Here is a 22,188-nt window from a genome sequence, read left to right as displayed (position 1 = left end):
CCCAATCCAACCCCACTCTGACTCCCACCTTGGAGACAAGAACAATAATGTACCAATGGTGTAACCATGGAAACGGTTCCCCTACATTTCACTTTGCCAGGGCTTTTGTTTTTTTGCCTGTAGCTTGCCACAGACAAGACCATTTAGCATGCGATGACAAGCTCAATTAACCTCCCACCTTCCGCTCATTGGGCGTAACTGACACCAGTTTTGAAGGCTGATAACAATGTTTTTGAGTACAGCTGAAAATTGTCATTTGACCATTGATGCCCTCACTGCCCATCTTTAGTTGGTAAATTTAATTCAGTCTTGATCAAATTCTCTAGTTCAAAGTTTCATTCTCATTTATGTTACAATGTTGAAAAAAACTGTGACCATTGCTTTTGGACAATTACCTTCCTATCGTTCTTTTCCTGTAAACATAATATTTGTGGGTGGACACTTGTTTCTTACCTGTAAAGTTAGTTCTTCTGAGTCTCCAGGCTGTGACAGAACAGTAACAAAACAAACTCATCTGAAGCCTTTTATGTTTTATATAATTGGGGAGTGTATTGTGCCTCTGCATTGCTTTGCATACAAACAGAATGGTTGTTGTCCCTACAGTGTCTCATATTTCTACCACCAAAAGTTGCATTTAGTTTTGGCCTATACAATTTCAACATCTTTGCTTATCAACAATGAGGGTCACCCATTGAATCCAGTAGGACAAGACCAACAATTATGCAACAAAAATGTCTGGTGAATTTCTGCCAGTGAAATCAAGCAAATTGTGTCTTAAACACATATTTGGTAAATAACATGCTAATTATCTGGACCACCCCTTGTTAAAGATGACACATTTTTTATGTCCAGAACGCATGTCACATTATTTCAATGCACTGGACTCTAATAAAAATTGGAGGATGTCTTTTGGCCGGTGGGCCGATATGCTTCTAAAATTTCCTTTGGGATGAATAAAGTATATCTATCTATCTATGCAGTAATTGGCAACTGCAAAGGCTTCATTATCTTCTTCTGGGTCATTATTAGCATGTATCAAATATATGAAAGCTGTAATCAGCCTCCTTCCAACTTCAAAGTAATGGCTTGAAACTAATGTTAACAAAAAAACAGTATTTTTCTCTCTGAGAGGGGAATGCCAATGATCTACTGTAAATTTAAGCCCGGCATTTAGAACGATGCTTTCACTCCTATGTCATTGTCCTCATCAGCAAAGGGAACTGACTTGGATATCATATAAATTCTTTCATAAGATCAAGTAAGAGGATTACAAACAAATGTATCCACTATCAGTTGATGTAAGTGGAACAGAATTGTAAAACATTGGCTAAAAGTGCACTTCATTCAATCCTGCACTCTGTTTACAGACAGTAATCAGTAATAATATTAATGACCAATGTATGTTTTTTCCCCCCAATCATCAGCATAAAAATGACATATTGTCTCAGCAGCTGTTAAACCAAAGCCGCGTTGTCGGCAGAGCACATTGTCAGCATACATTAGCATTGCTCCAGAGCAGGTCAGGGCAGGAGTAAGTGGGCCAGGATGGGTGACAGAAGGGCTGATGCGGGCACTCAGTGAGCCTTCTCTCCCTGTGAAAAGCTCTTTAGACACAACAAGAACTATTGAAGCACATAATTGCCCTCTTGACATTCCTGTGAGACAGAGTTGAGAAAGCCAGTCAGCCATGCTGAAAGTGGTCAAGAGAAAGAGTTAGAGAGAGGGAGAAAACCAAACAATGTGAGTTAATGGAAATAGAAACAAATGCAAAAGGTGGTTGAGCTTTTTCTAGAGAGTGATTGACTTGCATCGATCGAGGACGTCCATGTGTTACATTACGGATATTGCATTGACTGACGTTTATGTCACTGAGCTGACGCAAGTAACTGGGCTCACTGTCAAGAAGCCGGGACAAGATTCTTTTGTTGTTAAAATCTCTCAATCTCATCAGCCTAAACCAGTATTTTTTGCAGTAGCAGAGAAGGGATTTGACCAACTGAAACTGTAAAGTGTTGACACAAACAAAAAAGGACAAATCCAAAGTTTGAGGATGTCTGAAGCACAACTTTGACTCAGAGTGCTTTACAAAGTGTAATACAAGACTTCTATTCTTAGACCCTAAATTTGGAAAAGAAAATACTTCCCAAAAATAAATGAACAAACCTCAAACAGCAACAGAGAAGGGATTCTTCTTCCAAGGTAGAGAAAAATGCTATAGCTAAAACAATATTAGGTCAAAAAATATGTAATATAATATTAAGTAAATATTAAGGGTAATATGAATGTAAAAGTAGTCCCGTCTGAGGATGTGGCTACATTAATGGATCGATGGAGGAAGTGGTTTTAAAGTAAAGCTGAACTAAATCTGAATTACTTTGGGACTCAAATCAGTAGAGCACAGTCTGTTGCTATGGCAACACACATTTTGGGTGCCGGGTGGTATCATACCAAACGGCACTCCTGCTCTCTCCGTGCCCTCGCAGTTCTGCTGTGTGTGTGTGTGTGTGTGTGTGTGTGTGTGTGTGTGTGTGTGTGTGTGTGTGTGTGTGTGTGTGTGTGTGGCTGTGTGTTGCATTGACTCTGGGCTTCCAGTCTCAGTCTCCACTCAGAGAGGGAGCGTTCTCCGCTTCAGTCTGCCTGTCATACAGGTAATACACGCTTTTACTTCATTGGGAGACTGTGTCAGTGTTTAGGTACGCTGTTATGTTACATTGTTGATCATGGATGTAGATATGCAGATATGATGCAACATTTCCAAATATCAAAGGCTATCTAAGAGCTATTGTGTGTTAGTTTCCTGTCAAAGCCAATGAAAGGCAGGATACTATGTCATTTGACATCACTCTGTCAAAGATGTGCTGAGACAACCAGACCAGCCTAGTTGTTATCACTGCCAGCTAGCTTTGTTAATGTGACAAGGTCATTTTTTAAAGTGCTATTGCTATGTGCTTTGTGTGCATTTTTGTGGATTTGTTCAAAAGACTAAGACTGCATGATGCCTCATTAAACCCAGTGCAAGAAGCCTCTTTCAAATAAAAAGGGAGTAGTCCCATTAGAATGTTCTATCTTGTTTTTTTTTTCAATTTCTGATCTCTACACAACACTTCCTAGAGTTTTTGAAATATTACTTTGAACAGTGTTCTAATGACACCAACACTAACTAAACGTGAAAGGTGATCCAGATGATAATTGTTTGAAATTCCAATGACATTACTTAAAATCCTGACTGGATTCAGACGTTTCATATCCTTAACAAAACTTGGACAAAGAGAAAATGCCCTTTTTTGAACATAACAAGTCAGGATTAATTCTTAACTAACCACGTATTTTTCATCAGCTCATTAATCCTGAGAATTTCTTTTAGAATAGCTTCCGTATTGATCCCCCAGATTGCTCAGTTTCAGAGCGGGTGCTCATATTTAGAGGTTTAACCTAGTCTTCGACGCAGGCGTCATTCCCCCCTCTCTCCCCTTTCATGTCTTCAGCTGTCCTGACAAATGAAGACCTAAAAATGCCAAAATATATTCTTAAAAAAAAAGGAAAAAAGAATAGCTTCTGTATATGTTTACTATGCCATGGACAACAGTATACAACAGGACTGTAGTACTCGAGTCCGGTCTTGGACTTGAGTTCGGACTCACGACCGTTTTTCTATGGACTCGGACTTGTCTCGGACTCTGTAGTGTTTGGACTCGGACTTGTCTTGGACTCGGCCACTGGTTTTGCCCAATATGGCTTTTGGTCTCGACCGAGCCCAGCTGTCTTTACTATGTTGGTGATAATATTTGAGGGAAAGTGAAACACAGTCCAGGGGGGATATTGTTTGGGTTTTTACAAGTCTAGACACTTAACGTTAGCTAACGCTACGCCGATGTTTGCTTATGCTAGCGCACCAGCGTTAGCCTAGTTTACTAACGCTAGGTAAATATTACAGCTGCCTTCGGAGTTTTCTATATCTGTGTCCACGTTGTCAACATAAGACCTGTGGCGTTAGTTTGAGCGTTAGTTTGAGCCATCGTTGGGTTACGTGAAATAAGCTTTGCGCCTACGAGACGGGTGGGTTTTTGTTACGTTATAAAAAAGCGTTTGTATGCTAGTGGACATTAGCTAACGTTGCCGAGCCCTGTGTGTGTGTGTGTGTGTGTGTGTGTGTGTGTGTGTGTGTGTGTGTGTGTTTACATATGTTAAATTACACGCTGTTCATTGTTGTTTAACCAAACATTGTTTTCTGAAAATACATGTATTTCCTATTAACCCACGTCCAAATAACAATAGAATATTATTTAGGGAAGCCATAAACCAACCATAGGGCTACACTCGGTAATGCTGTTCACTTCATTTAAACTATATATCATCTGTAGCGGAGCTACACTACCGGTCAAAAGTTTGGGGTCACTTACAAATTTTCCATTTCACTCCATTATAGACAGGATACCAGCTGATCTGGGTGGGTGGTTGATCTTTAATGCAATATGTACATTTCCCATTATCAGCAACCATTCATCCAATGTTCCAAAGGCACATTTTGTTTACTAATCTGATATTATTTAAAAAAACTAACTAAGAAAACATTAAACAACCATTTTGCAATTATGTAAGCACATAATGTAATCTGGAAACTGCTGCCCTGGTTAAAATCTCAGATCTCAGCTGGGATTCTGTCTATAATGGAGTCCAATGGAAATTTGTGAGTGACCCCAAACTTTTGACCGGTAGTGTATGTTGTCATTTAGTTGCTCAAATGCTCAGTACTAGTACTACTGTAGTAGTAGTATCAGTTCTAATGCTCAGTACTGGTACTACTGTAGCAGTACTGTCTATGTAGCTATTATGAGTTATCACCATATGATATCAAGGGGAATGGCTATACTCATAAATCCTGGGTGTTCTGACACTGTTTTTGCTTTTAAATCAACAAATAACCCAAATTGAATGTCTTGGTACTGTCATGCATAAGACCTTTTTTTCTGTCCTGGACTCGGTCTTGACTCGGACTCGAACCTCTCTGGACTCGGTCTTGACTCGGACTCGAACCTCTTTTGACTCAGTCTTGACTTGGACTCAACTCAACCAGTCCTGGTCTTGGACTCAACAAAGGTGGTTTTGACTACATCCCTATTACACAAACACACCTGGAGCATATTGTGATTTTTGTGCCGTGCAAATTGTTCCCAATATTTTGAAAAGTCTCAATTTGGAAGTGTTGTCTCACTCAGAAAATAGAACTACTCAAACAATCTGACCCCTAGGCTAAGCTTAAGGTGCTGTTTTTTTATGTCAGAACCACTAATTGTGATTGGCGTTGTATGTTTCTTTTCTATTTTCCATTGTCTATTGGAAGAAAGGTTTTTTGACTGGATGCAATGAATAAGTGGAATAAGTGGATGTACTGTATATTGCACTAGCTATTGAAAATGGGATTTGGCTGCTTTGAGCTGGTGAGTGGGCTGTTAAGTGTTTCCGGAAGGTGTGTGTGTGTGTGTGTGTGTGTGTGTGTGTGTGTGTGTGTGTGTGTGTGTAGTAATTGTAAGGCATGTGTGTATGCCTGCTAGCATGTTTGGATTGATGTGTGGGCGATGTTTAATAGAAAAAGGTCCTGAAACAGCAGCAGTAAAAGCATCACCCAATCCCACATAACCATTGTTAATATGAATTGCAAATGAAGGCTGGTTTGATTAGAACTGTACAGTGCCCCAATGCATGCAATATTTCCACTGATACAGGCAGACAGACATACAGGCAGACAAATGTAAAAATGTAAAAATGTAGTCGGTATAAGCTTGATCCTTTTCCTAAAGTACTGTCCTTGTTTAGCTCCCACTGCCCACCAGTGTCAGACAGCCAGACAATGTTGACAGCTTTTTTCTAAATGTTGACGCTAGTATTATCATGAAGAGTGTTAATTATATATTACTTAGGTTTCAATGGAAATGACTGAATTCATTAATTCATTTTATGAATGTTAACTATCTGCACGCTCAAATTGCTTTTCAGTGTCACCCTTACAAAATAATGTATATTAGATAAAAGAGAGAAAATGAAAGAAACATTGGATTCAGCCCAGATTGGATTTTTTTTTTACTCTGAATTAAAGTGTTCACATTTAGATTGGCAGTAGCTAAATAGGAATGAAAGAAATTTTTTTGGGAATGCTGGGTTTCCTTAGCAACAATCACAGCCTTCATTAGCAGCCCCAGCATCCCCGTAGTTATGGCAACAATTTCAGCTCCATCATACTGGCTTGTATTGCATGTTTTTTATGATGTGACTCCAAAATACAGTAAAATGAAATGGATGGAAGATAGGATTGTTGTGTTTTTTCAGGAATGTTGTGTTTGATACTCATAAAACCCATGAAAGTTACAGGCCATCCCCCAGCTACATCCTGCTACACATTCTCACACAGATTGAAACCTGGAAGCTGCCCAGTACAACCACAGTACACTGATGTACTGTAACAACGGGGGATTTGCTGCATCTGTTTTCCCAGCCAGTCTTGGGATTTAAACCAAATGAATTCCTTAAACTTTCCAACTTTGGTGACTGTGTTGGTGACTGTGTGTGACTGTATGTGTCTGTGTTCAGAGCAAGTGTCAGCGCGGATCGTGCAGGAAGTGACGGCAGAGGCAGTTGCGGTACTGAAGGGAGAGCAGGAGACTCAAAGGCTGCCATCAGGTAAGACACACACACACACACACACACACACACATGCTTGTACAAGTGCTGCATTCCTTTTCCATCCAGTGGTCACAGGGGGCTGTAGCTTGTCCCAGCTTAGCATTGGGCAGGGTACATATTGAATAGGTCGCCAGGCACCAATTCACTTGCATGTCTGGGGAGGAGATCAAAACACCCATTGGTTTTTCTATTTAAATACTGCAGCTAGTCAATCTACATGGATGGAAATTTGATCACATTTAAACATGTTAGGACTGTCATTCAAAATTCCCCTTTTGTATCATGGGAAGACAGCAGGTTTACAAAGTAAATAATCCTTCCCGGTAAGATGAACCCAGCACAGAGGAGATTGGGGGTAGATGATAACAATCCCCACCCCATGTGAACTTAGACCTAAAACCTGCAACTGTGGTTGGAGAGAGTGTTACAGAGAGAGTGTGTCTGAGGATTTTGTGTGAGTATGGCAGTTGTCTGCTTGAGCTAACTCAAACTTTGCTGTATTTGTTCACCTCACCGAAAGACGACTTGGGCTGTTTTGGGGAGTTAGTGAGAATAGATGAGGCAGGAACAGACTTTACGAAGATTCGGTAAAATTGCATTTTACAAATAACAAAATTAAAGCGAAATGAAAGGGATTGTTTTTGTTCCAGGGGGGAATCGAGGATCTGCATGAAGTCTGATGAATTGCCTCAAGTGATGTCACTAATTTCAGTTGAAGACTACAAGTTTGGAAATGAAAAAAATCTGGGAAAGTGTTGTCAGCCAATTCCATAACTCATTAGCTGCTGACATAACACACCTGGAACTCTGACTACTCGTTGGTGGTCGACTAGCATTGTGGGTTAACGTAGGCAGCAGGGTTTGACTAGGAATAAGAATGTAGAATACAAAAGATGATGATCTCTGTTCTGCTGCATCGATTTTAATACTTTTTAAAACTGACCATCAGGGGTCTGACAGTGTTTACAGTGTAATTCACTGGTACATTATGGGTAGCATGGCGGGGTTGCAGAGGCTGAATTGCCCTCATTTATCCACAGCTTTTGATAATAATACTGTTTCTTCAGTGTGGGTTTAGCCCTTACTTGTACCTGTATACAGTAGCTTGGAAATTGAGCTTAATGCCTTATTTAAAAATGTTTGGGAAAATCCAACCTTTTAGAGACATCCATTTTCTTTGTGAATGAATAATGTTTTGTAAATAAATGTTCTTCCTTAAAATACAGGGAGCATAGATATACACACCCTTATGTTAAATTCCCGTAGAGGCAGGCAGATTTTTATTTTGAAAGGCCAGTTATTTCATGGATCCAGGATTCTATGCTTCCTGATAAAGTTCCCTTGGCCTTTGGAATTAAAATAACCCCACATCATCACATACCCTTCACCATACATAGAGATGGGGAACTTTCCATAGGATCATCTCTCAATGCAACTCAAACCAAGTATTACGCTAACTAAAATAACACCATGCCAATATTATTTTTATTCTTCTTTTTAATCAACGTTAGCATGGGTGTGTAAATTTTCTCAAGCCACTGTAGCTCTAGCTTTTAAGTGAATGGCCGCAGATACTGCACGTCCTTAAAATATTTGGTTTATATGACTATACAGTTTCTTTCTCTATGTTCCTTTGTAGTTGAAGACACTGCAAATTTGCCTCCATCTCCTCCCCCCTCACCTGCTGCAGAGCACTTTGGTCCTCTGGAACAAGGTAGGCCAAGATTATGATCGGAGTTTTGTATACGTCTCTAATGGAGGATAGTTTAGTTTTCTACCTTTCCATTTAGAAGCTCTGCAGTTTTGTGATCGCCACCACATTGGGGTACTGATGATGGTTGGCTCAGGGGCTACTCTTTAATCCTCTCCTCTCAGGACATACCCCGAGAGGGGACAAACCACACATTGGTACCCGTTCAAGAAACCGGCACATACCAGAGTTGCTAAAAGCAGGAACATGTACTACATTTTTCAGACATCCATTTATTTTTAAATCCTGCTTCCTCTTTATCATACACCTAGAACAGAAACAATTTGTATCTTCATAGTCATCACCATTTATCTCTAAAAGAAAGAAGCGCTCACATGCATGACCACCTTGTTACAAGTGCCCTCTTTTTTTATTTCCCTTTCTAACATCCACACCTCATCTTCCCACACACTAATATGACAGCCAATTTACTGTAGGTAACCCTCCGACTTCTTGTCTTTTTGGTTGAAATATTTCTTTTTGCATGTCTGATCATGGTGTTGAGTTTTCCTGTGATTGTCCCCTGTCAGTCTTTTTTTTGTATGTGTTTTTTTGTGGGTGTATATGGCTATGGCTACAGGTCAGAGTTTCAGCACTATAAACATTACTTGAAGACTTAACTGCTCTCAAGCTAAAGCCAGAGACTGAAGCTAATCAACTAATATAATAAACCACTGCAAACTCTACAAATGCAGTGTAGATGAACTTAATCATCATTGTGCGTGTGTGCGTGTGTGTGTGTGTATCTATTACAATATGTAATACATGACTTCATACCTTAGTTATTTTTTATCTTTGTGACGTTACACAGATTCTTTATCTTTGACTTATACATTTCTTTTTAAGCAATGCAGTGATTTTTGTGCAGCTGCTTGGCCTGTGTCTTCATGTCTGCTCAGTCTGCATTCTAGCTGGAATGTAATGAGGAGAGTCTGTAGGTGGGTCAGCCATGCACAAAATACAGATGGTCAGTTGTGGTAGCATTGTTTTTGTGGACAGTGGAGTTTCCTTCGGAAGGTTACAGTGTTGGTTACAGGTTACAGGTTGTGTGTTCTTGACCAAAAAGAGTGGCCAGAGGTTTAGTTATTTGGGATGTTGTCAGGGTCATGATACAAAACAAGTACTTAAAGGCTCATTCATCTCAAGACCTTAGATATGGTGTTCTTCAAGAAGACTTACCCTTTGTTGTAAAATAAGGGTTAGATGGTGTGTTTTACTCGATCCTGAGATTTGTAAATATATAAAGGTTTGTACGTGTAGTGGCAGTTGCAAAACACATGTTACTGATTTTGTAGCAACTACAACTAATGCTTTATTAGTCTTATAACTATTGTTGTTTGTGTCATTTTTCTGTTATTTAAGTTTTCATACACAATACAGTTTTTAGTGTAATCCTCTGCCAGCGTTGCCAAACGATGCAATATACTAATTGTGTTTGTCCCAGAGTATGGCTGGCCCCCAAAGCTTTGTCACCTTTAAGTTGCTTGTTAATGTCTCCTTGTCAACGTCCTGTGTGTTGTGTTTTTTTCTTGCTTTCAATCAAGCTTTGTCTTCTTCTTGCATTCCCCTCTCTTGTGACCCTCTCGGTTTTTGTTGACCATTTTAGATTTGTCTTCTTCTACTTTTTTTCTCGTTGTTATTTTTCCCCCCTCAAGCTTTATCTCCCTTTTCACTTCAAAAAATGTCCATCTTAAGAAGTAACTTGAGGATTTAGGTAGTGAAGAACATGATAAACGTTTAACAGTTCCTAAATATTTTAGGACCACAGCTGGCCCCAGTTGTACAGTTGTAAACTTCTAATTTAGGATAACCTCTTGTTCAATCAAGTATCTTCTCTCATTATAAATTCCAACTGAGGAAGTCAGCCAAAACAATGAAAAGATCATGAATTGTTGCATTGGCCAAGTTACGATATTGTCCTTCCATGACACGTTCCTCTTCTATTTTTTACACAATTACTTCTGTATATCAACAGATGACAAATAGCTAAAAACCTTAATACACATAGAAAATGTATATGGTGTAGTTAACTAATGTTGAATATTTTTTTCTAACCCGTGAAAGGTGTTAATTCTTTATTTTAAAAAAAACATAATAGAAACAAGTGAAAATAATGCGTGCAAAGATTTATTTTTGTTCATTATTTTTTTACCTTAATTGAAAACGCCTGTTCACTTAGCGTCCTATCAATGTTTTCAAAGAAAAACTAGATTTGACAATATTATGTCAAATCCCATTTAAGATGGACATTCTTCGGTGTGTTCTCCATTTTTTGTTTACGTCTTCCTTTTCCTTCTTTCCTATCTTTTTCTTCATCTTCGCTCTCTCTTTCAGTCCGTGTGACCAGATTTCCCTGCAGTTCTTCTCCTTGTGTCTGTCTTGTTTGTAGATGTAGGGGATGAGGAGGAGGCAGGCCCTCTCCGTCGCTTCCAAAATTCTCGGGAGAGGTGCAAGTTCCTCGCCCCCTCCATCTCAGTTTCCGTGCCCGAGGACGACCCCTACCACTCCGACGAGGAGTACTATGAGCACCCATTGTTCAGCCCAGAGTGGACGCACTCGGGCTCTCGCCCCACAGGGCAGGCCGTGGCCTTTAGACAGATTGAAGGTGAACCACGCATGGTTCCTCTTTGCCATTTCCCCCCTCCATTCCTCTCTCTCTCACTCTGTTTCTCTCCTTGCTCTTTTTTTAACACCAAATTCCTCTCCTTCTGTGATTTGACCTCCTCCCTCCATCCCTCCCGTCCTTCCGTCTCTCCGTCCGTCAGTTCGTCTCTTCGTCAGTCCTTGTGCGTGTGTTTGTGTGTCCTTGTGATGTTCGCTCAAACTCTGAGCAATTTCATATTTGTTTAACAGTCATATTTCTTTTTTTTTTTCCTCCATTTATTTCACCCAAAGCCATTGCTACCTGTGGTTGCCGTGCTGTTAAGTCCAACACATAGCAGTGATGTCTTTAAAGTAGGAATCACTCAGTGGACATAATGGGTCCAAATTACTTTCATAAATATCTCAGAGATACGGTGCATTCCTCCAAACCAATCATCTCCCAGAATTTTGGTGCCTTCCTCAAGATGACCCCTTACCCGCCTAATTATGCCGTACCATGTCAAACACCCTAAACTTGACCTAAGCTACTCTCAAACACATACTGTGGCAACACGAAAGACTTTCAGTTCCACACACTCGCAAACAATTATGTTACATATAACCTTCTACTTTAATTATCTTTAGAAGCAGACCTCAGTATGTTTACACTTAGGCTGTTACACAACATAGCCTTTTATGTTATCTAACCATCAAAATAAATCCTTTGGCTTGGCAGCTATCAGAGACAATAACTTCATTTTCTACCTCTGCTTTCTCCCAAAACATACCCAGATAGAACTTATCCCCTGTAATACATATTGCAATTGTAGCATGTTTAAGTAAGACAAACACAATTTATACCATTAATGGGGTTGGGAAAAAAGTACGCCCCCACGTTAACCATTACTCAGGTAAAAATCCCATCTGTGCAATGTCGAGAATCTCAGTTATTTACTCTAATGGACTGCAGCTCTTCAAGGTCCCCTTTTGTAGAGAGCCAGGAACTTCAGAAGTGCTCTGAACAGAAGTGCTTCTACAATAAAGCAATGTTAGGCCAGTGTCACAGTGTTACAACTTAATTTATGTTTCCATTTTCCTTAAACAACCTCAGTCATCAATGATGGTAGGTCAGTCTGGGTTGAAAGGCATGGTGTGTGCAAGAGAAAGAGAGACATGGAAGTGCAAATATTATTTACAAAGCTAAGTCCTGAATATACGCAGCAAATGACACGCAGCGAAGGGCTGCTGCAAGTCTCAGCCCCATGGGGCGCACACTCTCACTGGGTGAGCCAGAGGTCGCCCCCTAATTAGGCTTTTTAACAAATGTTTGTATGGGTTACATTCACAAAAAGTGCCAAGGTTGCATTTTGGCAAGAGCCGCACTTTAAATACTGAGAAGAAAAAAAGATAGATATTAGATATTAATAGATATTAATTGACTTTAACCAATATATCTTTATAGTATCCTTGCATACTGGGTACACTAAGCACCCAAAATAGAAAATAATAGAAACAGAATGAAAAACCACCCACACACAACACTTTGTACTATATGTGTAATGTACCTCTATATGTGTGAGCAGACATACACATTAGGTCATGTTTTCCCAGAGCTGAAATGTCCCATCATAAGTTGTGTTCTCACATAACCCAAGTCTGTGTTGCCTGTAGTCTTAATGTGTCCCCCTTTCACCCTGTTTTTGAGAAGAAGAGACCGTGGAAGCTCTTACAGCTGAATACGAGGAGGAGGTGGAAGAGGAGGAGGAGGAGGAGGAGGAGGAGGAGAGTACAGAGGCAGCAGAGTCCGAAGCAGCTCTTGATGAGCAGCAGTGGAGCGGGGAAGAGCCTGAGCTGGACAGCCCCCACGCTGAGTCCTTAGAGCAGGCAGAGGTTTCCATAGATGAGGCCCAGGATCTAGACCTAGAGCCGGCCGAAGCAGCTAGTGCTGCTGCAGAAAGCTCTATGGACAGAGAGGAGGAGGATTCAGAGGGTGGGGAGAGCCCTGAGACAGGTGTGTCCTGCCCTCTGCTCTCCCTGCCTGCATGTTACTGTATTGTCCACTGTATAAGAACGTCAGATGTGTCAAAAGGAACCCATAAGCACATAACATAAGCATTTAGGTGGAATGGCAAGTAATCCTCCCTGCGCTCTGCTGTGGCTGCAAGGCAACACAGGCTTGTTGGTGAAAAGAGTCACTTTCTTTTAACTTAACCTGGTTTTATTGTGTGCTATCTTTGCGCTTGTATTTTCTGTTTCTTGCTGTGTTTTCGGGGCCGGCTTTGTTTCGTATTGGTATGATGAAGTGAAATGTTGCTGAACGTAACAGTGCTTTTTTTATGACCAGCTATAAGCTTACAGGTTCTTGTTGTGTTTACACATGGCAAACAGCTTGGTGCTGGTATGCCAGTGCTATGCAATTTTTGGAACCATAAATCATACTTACTAAACATGAGTCACTCATTATTATCATGATTCTGTGTACATAATTTGCAGGGTTGTGTTGGCTGTCTCATGTTAAGTGTGGTGTAGTTGTCCAAAATGTCATGAAGTCCATTATGATATTTGGAAAATTCCAATTCATTTGTTTTTTTGTATTTGTTTTGGTCACTGTTAGTGACAACGTATGGCATATCTCTGTCATTCACTAGTAAGGTTCTTCTATTTTTGTGCCAAATTCTTTGGATTACACTATGGCATACTAAAGTCATTATTAAGAGACTTTGAATTTGATGAAACTATGTGATTTGAACTGATGAAATTCTCATAATTTCATGTCCTTGTCCTTGAAAAAGAATGACAGAAATGCTATTCTTTTTGTATCTGATGTTTTGAAGAGTTGCATGGATGTCCTTACTATCTATTATTGCTTGTTTCCCATAAATCAGCATCACCGTTGCCTATTGCCGGTTCCGTCACATACCATCTCATATTCTCATCCATCTGTGACTTGGTGGGACCCATAATCTCGCCATACTTCTTCAGTGATGGCTGTATCATTGTGCTGTAAGTTTCTGAGGAAAGCTTTGCCTGTTTCTGTGATAACGGCTTTCCCAGTCCTTGGCTTACAAATATCTCACTCACAGCATGCCAAAGCATTACTTTTCTATGTTGATCAAAACAGACAACTTACAGATGTCATTTCAGCTTTGAAGATGGACTCAGACAAGCAGGCAAGTGAGAAAAGTGGTTCCATGAGCCCCGACAGTATTGGATTAGAGAAACGGCCGGAGGAGTTTTTTGAGCCCCAGATGCAAGGGTTCTTTGCTGGTGAACGAGTTGTACCAGAGAGCCCTACCATGGATGTACCAGAAAGCCCTACCATGGAAATGCCATCCTTTGTACTTCCAAATGTTGAAAACCAAGCCAAAGAATCAGCGAGATCCCTCACACTTCAGCCTGCATTTGGCGAGCCAATCACAGTGTCAGAGAAACAGCCCTCAGTGGAAGTGGTGGACATCAGCAGCATTGGTGCTCCCTCTCTTTCCTCGCCACTGGGAAACAAAGTTCAAGGAGAAGACTTAACAAGGGCTGCTCCAGACAGATCTGGCATGTCAGCATATTTTGAAACCTCAGCCATTGAGGTTGATGAAGCTCACCAATGTAAGGGTGAGGGTTATTATGAACTGAGCAGATCTGGTGAAGAGAAGAGTCAAGTTGATGCCAGGTCTCAGGAGATCAGCTACAGCACCCTTGCTGAAGCTCAGGATAATACAGAAACTAAAGAAAATGAAGCAGCAGACATTAAACTGTTCACAGTTCCTGACAGGAGTAATGAATGCAGGCTTTCCCCTGGTAAACTGGCTTTAGAGCAGAGGAGCTACTCACTTAACATCACCATTGGAGCAATGGATCAGAGTGGCCAAGGCAGACCTAGAAACTTCTCTCCACTGGCCACAGATATAATGTCATACACTAGTGGAAGTCTAGACGAGTTGGCAGACTACCTCCCAGTCACTACACCCTCCATGGACAAGCCTCCATCCTTGCCCCCCCTGATCCTGGAGACTGCGGCTTCCATCACTTCAGATTCCTCATCTCCCCCACGGACCACTGAGCCACTTTCAAAGCCCGGTCCTGAACTGGAGTCGCTAGAATCACCAGAGCACCTTAAGAACACCTATAAAAATGGCACAGTAATGGCGCAAGACTTACCTGAGATGCTAGACCTTGCTGGTACCCGTTCAAGACTGGAGTCAGAAAACACTGACCCAGAAATCAGCCGGAGAAAATCAATTCAAGCGGATTTCCCAGCATTCGCCGATGACCCACTGGCTAGCCTAGTTTCAGGGGAACTAAGTCCTGGGGCTAGAAAGAGTGACAGCCAGCTGGAAGAGATGGGCTATTGTGTGTTTAGTGAATATTCAGGACCCATGCCATCACCTGCAGATGTATTCAGCCCTACAAACGTTTCTGCACAGGTCTTCACCCACTCTGTCCTGCAGGAGAAAGTGGCTGAGCAAGCTAGAAAGTTAGCAGTCAGGGACACATCTGTGGAGGACAAGAGCCAGCTATCAGGAGCTGCTGATGTCACTGAAGAGAAAGACCAGAAGCAAGGAGAAAGAAAAGATTCTGGTGAAGAAAAGGGCAAGGAGGTTGTAGATGAACAGTCGAAAATATCTATAAGTGAGATGCCACCTGCTCAGCCAAGTGAGTTCTTTGTGACACCAACGGTCACTGTGACTCTAGAAGAAGGCGGGAGGTCCGTGAGTGAGACTGAACGACAAGCCAGTGGCGAGGGTTCAGTGTCAGAAACCGAGATTGCCGACTATGAGCGGCAGATCCGAAAATTGGAGATGGAAGACAGGCCTCTCAGTATGGAGGAGGAAAGAGAACTGCAGGAGCTTAGGGAGAAAGTGAAGCTGGTGCACCAGGAGGCCTATGAGGAAGTTGATGCTGAAGATGTGTACCAGCTGACCGGCATGGCCAAGGACCGGATTGCCAGGCCTGTCAAAACTTCACCTACTTCATCTGTGGAGAGCAACATTGATGATGACAAGCTGCTGTCTCCTGTGCTCTCACCTTCCAAGCTTAAAGAAAGAGAAGTGTATGGTTCCCCCAAAAGAACAGTTTCACCTGTGGTAGGAATAAACAAAGAGAAAGAGGAATCAGAAAGAAAGATGAGGGAAGAGCAAGAGAAGGAAGCAGCTGAGAAGAAATTGAAACAAGAGAAAGAAGAGGCAGAGAAGAAAATCAGGGAAGAGGCAGAAAAGAAAGAAAATGAATTGAAAGAGAGGGAAAAGAAAGAGAAAGAAGAGGGAGAGCGACTACTTAGGGAAGAAAAAGAAAAGAAGGAGAAAGAACGGGAAGAGCATGAGATTAAAGAAAAGGAGAAAGAGGAGAGAGAGAGAAAGGAGAAAGAAGAAAGAGAGAAGAAGGAACAGGAAGAGAGGGAAAAGATGGAGCAAGAGGAGAGAGAAAGGAAAGAGGAGAGAGAGAAGAAAGAAAGAGAGGAAAAAGAAAGAATAGCTCAAGAGTTGAGAGCAAAGGAAGAGAAAGAAAAGATGGAGAAGGAACTAAAAGAGAAGGCGGAGAAAGAGAAGATAGAAAAGGAAGACAAAGAGAAGTCGGAAAATAGATTAAAAGAGGAGAAAGAAAAAGTGGATGAGATGGACAAAAATGTTGTAGACAAACGTAAGGAAAAAACAACCACAAAGCCTGGCGAGAAAGAAGCTGAAAACCCTGTGGAGGCTAAAAGGGGGCAAGAGGAAGGTGGTGAAGATATGTTAGAGAAAGCAGGGGCAGAAGCAGCAGTGGTAAAGGAGATCCCAGAGACTCGTGCTGCCATCGAATCAGTGGTGACAGTTGAAGACGATTTTATCACTGTGGTCCAGACCATTGATGAAGCAGAGGAGCCGGGACACAGCGTTCGTTTCTCTGGTCCACCTGAGGCTGAAACCCTTGGTGTCGCTGCACAGAAAGAAGAAGAGGAGGAAGAGGAGGAGTCTGTGGAGTTGGCCCAAGAAGCAGACATGGAGGCTGCAAGTCTAGAGGAGGTGGTAGATGTTCCTGAGACCCCTGCCTCGCCTGAGAAGGAGGCGCAAAACGTAGAAGCTGAAGGACAGACAGAGAGCTACGATAGAGATGAAACAACAATGGACGACTCCATCTTGGACAGCTCCTGGATTGACACACAAGGTGAGATCTTTTTAATAGTTTGTTCCTTCATATTGCTGCTTTTTCCCTTTTCCCTTTTTTTACCTGTTTTCTTCTTGAAATAAACACATTTTCATGTCCTGCTTTGCAACACTGCAGATGATGATAAGAGTATGGCGACGGAACAGATTGAGCCTTTGCCCAAAATGTCCAGCCCAGTCAAAAAGCCTGTTGTGGTTCAGACCAAGCAAACACAAAAGAAGAAGAAGATGGAGAACCAGGAAAAGCCAGTCAAACCACAGGCCAAGGGAGGTCGGGCTAAAGGCCGAATCTCCACACCAGAACGCAAACCCTTCCGCAAAGAACCTGTCTACATCCCCAGAGAGGAAACCAAGAAGAAAAAAGGTCCTCATCATTTATTTTCCTTTGAATGGTTAAACTGTTCTATGTAAAAGTAGTAGTTACTTATGAATGCTGTAGTTATAGGTTATCAATAACCGTATATTTTACTGCTCAAACTGTAGTGCTTGCAATGGAATGGATATTATTATACACTCATTTTCCTGTCCGTTCAGTAAAGCTATTTAAAGAACTGGCTTGACAACAATATGTGTTGAAATTGGGATCTCTGCTGTTCTGATTCACTGAAAACAGTGGCTTGGGATTTATCGCTTAACTATACAACTGTTTGTGTCAAAGCAATGTGCGGTCTCATAATAACTCAGTGACACATTCATTTGAGTCAGCAATCTTTAGTAAAGCTCAACAAATGCGACAACTAAAAAGAGTTTTTGGGGAATGTTTATCCTGCAGCATTCCATATTTCAACATGGTTCAGTGTCTTTCTCTGCTGTTTGTTGTGTCTCTTCTTTTGTCAATGGCCCTGTTTCCTCCGGTAGCTGTCATAAGGAAGGCCGAGCTTACCAAAAAAATGGAGATTCAGAGTCAATCCCCATCCAAGAGGAATTTGATGAAAACTGCCGTCCGCCACACCCGCCCCACCCAGCACCACTCCTGTCCTAGAAGGAGACCCACAGGTGACACATTGCCTTGGTCTGTCACACAACTATTGCTTTCCCAGCCACCAATTCACCTTACCTCCACTGTCAGCTTCAATTTGGTTTTGGCATCCATTTTGTTTTGTTGGTTACCATGATTTGCTTTTGTCATGTGTGTTTTGTTTTTGATCACAATAAAAAATTGACAGCCATACATGTTTCAGTTGCCTTCATTTGTTTTTGTGCACATCCTTTTTGTTCTTTAAAGAGCATATTAGCACTAAGCTGAAAGCATTTGTTTTTCCAAGTTTGTGACTTAAGTATTTAGTGAACGCTTTCCAAGTATACTTCTACATCAATACGGCAATATCAGCAAAAGCAAGCTTTTCAGCAGGTGCTAAGATGCATCCTTCTTCCTTGTTTGCTGTTTCCATTTCCAGCCATCTGTTTTTATGTTCTCGGTGAGCTGAGGTTGGTCTGGAGCTTTGTCCGTTACATTTAATGGTTGTCTGTTAGGTGTGAAACTTATAGAATTTTCCTGACCTCTCTGGTCTTTAACAATTACACACCCACTTAGCATTTTTCTCCTCGCATGGTTGCCAGGCAACTAGTAATCCATGTTTTTTTTCTTCTATGGAGCGGATAACATAAAGACTCTGTCCCAGGGGCAGTTTGGACTTAATTTTCCCCTGACGGCCGGAATTCTGTGTCACTGATGATGAAAGCTCAGTGTACTGCTGCACTGCCCCAATTAGAGTATTTTCCACGGTCGCCTTACATAACACCAAATCCCCCATTCTGTGTGATATCTTGCCAAATCTTTGCAGAACAGAGCTCTCAAGAGGGGAAGCAACCCGCTCCCACAGAACATTCGATGTGTCATATAGCTCACCGTGCCAGGTTTGGGAACACAAAGTTTTATTTATACGTCTGTATTAATGTGAACCAAATATGCACACAGGGGTACAAAATATGATACTTTAAAGATGGCTTTTTCAAAGGTTCTTACTACTTCCACTTATGTCTGTGAAGGTCAAAACATGTATGTGTGTTCTAATATTCCTGTAATTCTGTTTCTGTCTCTCTCTCAGAGGCGCTACCAGACAGTCGTCTGCCTCTCAGTGTTGCCAAACAGTCTCGCGACAGAGCATCGGTGAGTGTACTCTATCAGCCATAACAATGGCATGACCTCTGGCACAGAAATCACTCTGAAAAATACCATATCGAAGCTGGCAGACAGCCTGAATTACAAAGTAGGTTTGCAGTAGGGCAATTAAACATCAATCAGGACAAACTGAAACTGAAGATAGAAAACAAAATGTTTTCCTAAACAGCAGTTACTAATTGTTTTGTCTTAAAACCTGCCCTCTCCAAAAGGATATCTGCTGTCTTTTGGTTATTCTAAAGAGCTTTAGAACAGAAATGTTGCTAAACATGAGCATGCTGTGCACAATTTACTGATATTGCATTACAGTATGCAATTAATGCATTATAAAGTCTAAACTGATTTCAAATCTTTACCTCTTGCTACTAATATGAAACTAAAGCGCAAGTTGCCTCGTTCATCTTGAATGCAGACTCTGAAACAATAAACACCACATTAATTAGACAGAATAATTATCATTAGAATTGAGACTTATTAAAAAGCTGTTACATATTTTCTCTTGGGACTTCCAGAACAACCTTATCATCTATTTAGATAAACACATTACATACTGGTTAAGCGAATGCTGTCTTCCCTCTGTCTATCTAAGCCTTAATCACTGCATGAATAACTAATTAATTTCTGAATTAACACGGTTTGTTTTCCTTTGTATTTTAGTTTTTTTGGTTACGTTGCTTTTGGGCAAAAGTATTATCATTATATTTTAGGTATTGTTGCGTTGTTTAATGGGTTTTTGTACAAGTAGCACAAGGCAGATCCATTTGGAGCATTTTTTTACTGAGTGGGTGTTGAATTATCCTGTGACATTTCTCCAACGGCTGTGGTCGTGACTCCCTTTCTCTCCTCCAACATGGTAATGACAGTTATGGTGTCTAATATAACGCAGTTTCTGCTTTCTTTAAATGTCATGTCATACTTTAAGTGTGCTCTGAGCCCACTTTTATTTTATTTTATTATTTACACACGTTTTCCAGTTCATCCATGTTAGCATGGTCTGCATGGTAACATGAAATCTCGTATGAGCAATATTCTTCAAATTCGTGTTTTTTGTTTGCCATTTTGATGTCATATAATTCTTAACAGACATGTTCCCAATGAATCTGCATGAATGGATGTTGTGATGGGCTAGTTTAAATTTAAACACATAAGATATGATGCTAATACCTCATCCCTCATCAAACAAAGGAGACATGAGATCTTGATATTGCATGTTAATTTCACCCCTCTTTTTGTCACCCTGTGACGGTATTTTGGTGCCATGCTATACTCACCTGCCGGGCGTCATCGTTGTACCATCTCAGTGCCATGCCCATCGTTTGCCACTAACAAAGCTCCCCACCTCCATATCCAGAGTGGCTGCCTCATTAGATAGACCTCGCCCATCCTCAGCAGAGCCTCAAGGCTTCCCTGTATTACAGAGACTCATATCCAAGGTAGGTAAATGGTAGAGTGGTACTGGTGCTGCAGAGGTTCCAAAAAGAACATAAAAACATCTATATATGTTTACACTATGTTTCCACCTAAACCTGTTGTTTCATCTTTTATAAAAAAAAAAATAAATAATAATAATTGGCTTAAGGATCTACTTCCTGTCTCTTGTGTTGGTTTCCCAACAGGACGGTCGGTCATGGAGCCCAGAAAAGGGGTCTTCTGTGCCGCGGCATGCCTCCATTCTGAGTCGGCGTGTATACCATGACCACGAGGAGAGCTCCACCTCCATCACCAGCTCCGGCTCCACGGCTCCTCGCAGACCCACATGTAGGTTACAGCTCCTCTAATCAACTTACACAAAGTATCGGTATTTGGTAAAACCATCAGCAAGATGTCTCAGCCTCCAGTATGAGCCACAGCAAATTGATTACCAATATGAAAGCAAATACTGTACCAATGCTGATAAATGATAATTGATTTCTTGAATTTGAATAAAGAGAGCTCACATCCTGCCCACCCTTTCTAGCTAGCCTCTGTTCAACTAGCTTTTTTTTTTAACTCGATGAGTTTTTTTCATCTGTCTTTCAGAGAAGCTAAAACACATTCCTTGGTTTTGTGCAGGTATCTACTACTCTACTAGAAAATAGTAGAACATAGAATTTAACATTAAATAAGACACTGTATGCTGTTTTGTTCTTCTCTCTGCAGTACTGTTTCCCCATCTCTATGTAGCTACAGTGGTGTGAAAAAGTGTTTGCCCCCTTCCTCATTTCCTGTTCCTTTGCATGTTTGTCACACTTAAGTGTTTCGGAACATCAAACCAATTTAAACAATAGTCAAGGACAACACAAGTAAACACAAAATGCAATATGTAAATTAAGGTGTTTATTATTAAAGCTGAAAAAAAATCCAAACCATCATGGCCCTGTGTGAAAAATTGATTGCCCCCCTTGTTAAAACATACTATAACTGTGGTTGTCCACACCTGAGTTCAATTTCTCTAGCCACACCCAGGCCTGATTATTGCCACACCTGTTCACAATCAAGGCATCACTTAAATAGGAGCTGCTTGACACAGTAAGGTCCACCAGAAGATCCTTAAAAGCTATTCATCATGCCGAGACCGAAAGAAATTCAGGAACAATTGAGAAAGAAAGTAATTGAGATCTATCAGTCTGGAAAGGGTTATAAAGCCATTTCCAAAGCTTTGGGAATCCAGCGAACCACAGTGAGAGCCAGTATCCAAAAATGGCGAAGACATGGAACAATGGTGAACCTTCCCAGGAGTGGCCGGCCGCCCAAAATTACCCCAAGAGCGCAGGGACGACTCATCCAAGAGGTCACAAAAGACCCCACAACAACATCCAAAGAACTGCAGGCCTCACTTGACTCAGTTAAGGTCAGCGTTCATACCTCCACCGTCAGGAAAAGACTGGGCAAAAATGGCCTGCATGGCAGAGTTCCAAGGAGAAAACCACTGCTGAGCAAAA

The 22,188-nt window shown here is 41.2% G+C and overlaps 1 protein-coding gene across 1 annotated transcript in view; it reads left to right on the top strand.

Moving 5' to 3' along the window:
- The window catches only part of map2 (microtubule-associated protein 2), a 90,848-nt gene that overhangs the window by 50,360 nt on the left and 18,300 nt on the right, over positions 1 to 22,188 (top strand). Inside the window, exons 5-15 of the mRNA XM_034886066.1 lie at positions 6,586 to 6,675; positions 8,318 to 8,392; positions 10,818 to 11,033; positions 12,720 to 13,022; positions 14,156 to 16,350; positions 16,432 to 17,146; positions 17,264 to 17,509; positions 18,004 to 18,141; positions 19,194 to 19,255; positions 20,569 to 20,700; positions 20,884 to 21,025. Coding sequence (XP_034741957.1) covers positions 6,586 to 6,675; positions 8,318 to 8,392; positions 10,818 to 11,033; positions 12,720 to 13,022; positions 14,156 to 16,350; positions 16,432 to 17,146; positions 17,264 to 17,509; positions 18,004 to 18,141; positions 19,194 to 19,255; positions 20,569 to 20,700; positions 20,884 to 21,025 — 4,314 coding nt within the window. The remainder of the gene's footprint in view (positions 1 to 6,585; positions 6,676 to 8,317; positions 8,393 to 10,817; positions 11,034 to 12,719; positions 13,023 to 14,155; positions 16,351 to 16,431; positions 17,147 to 17,263; positions 17,510 to 18,003; positions 18,142 to 19,193; positions 19,256 to 20,568; positions 20,701 to 20,883; positions 21,026 to 22,188) is intronic.

Source organism: Etheostoma cragini, chromosome 11 (assembly GCF_013103735.1).
Source record: "Etheostoma cragini isolate CJK2018 chromosome 11, CSU_Ecrag_1.0, whole genome shotgun sequence".
Taxonomy (NCBI): Eukaryota; Metazoa; Chordata; class Actinopteri; order Perciformes; family Percidae; genus Etheostoma; species Etheostoma cragini.
This window is presented reverse-complemented; position numbering and strand designations above follow the sequence as displayed.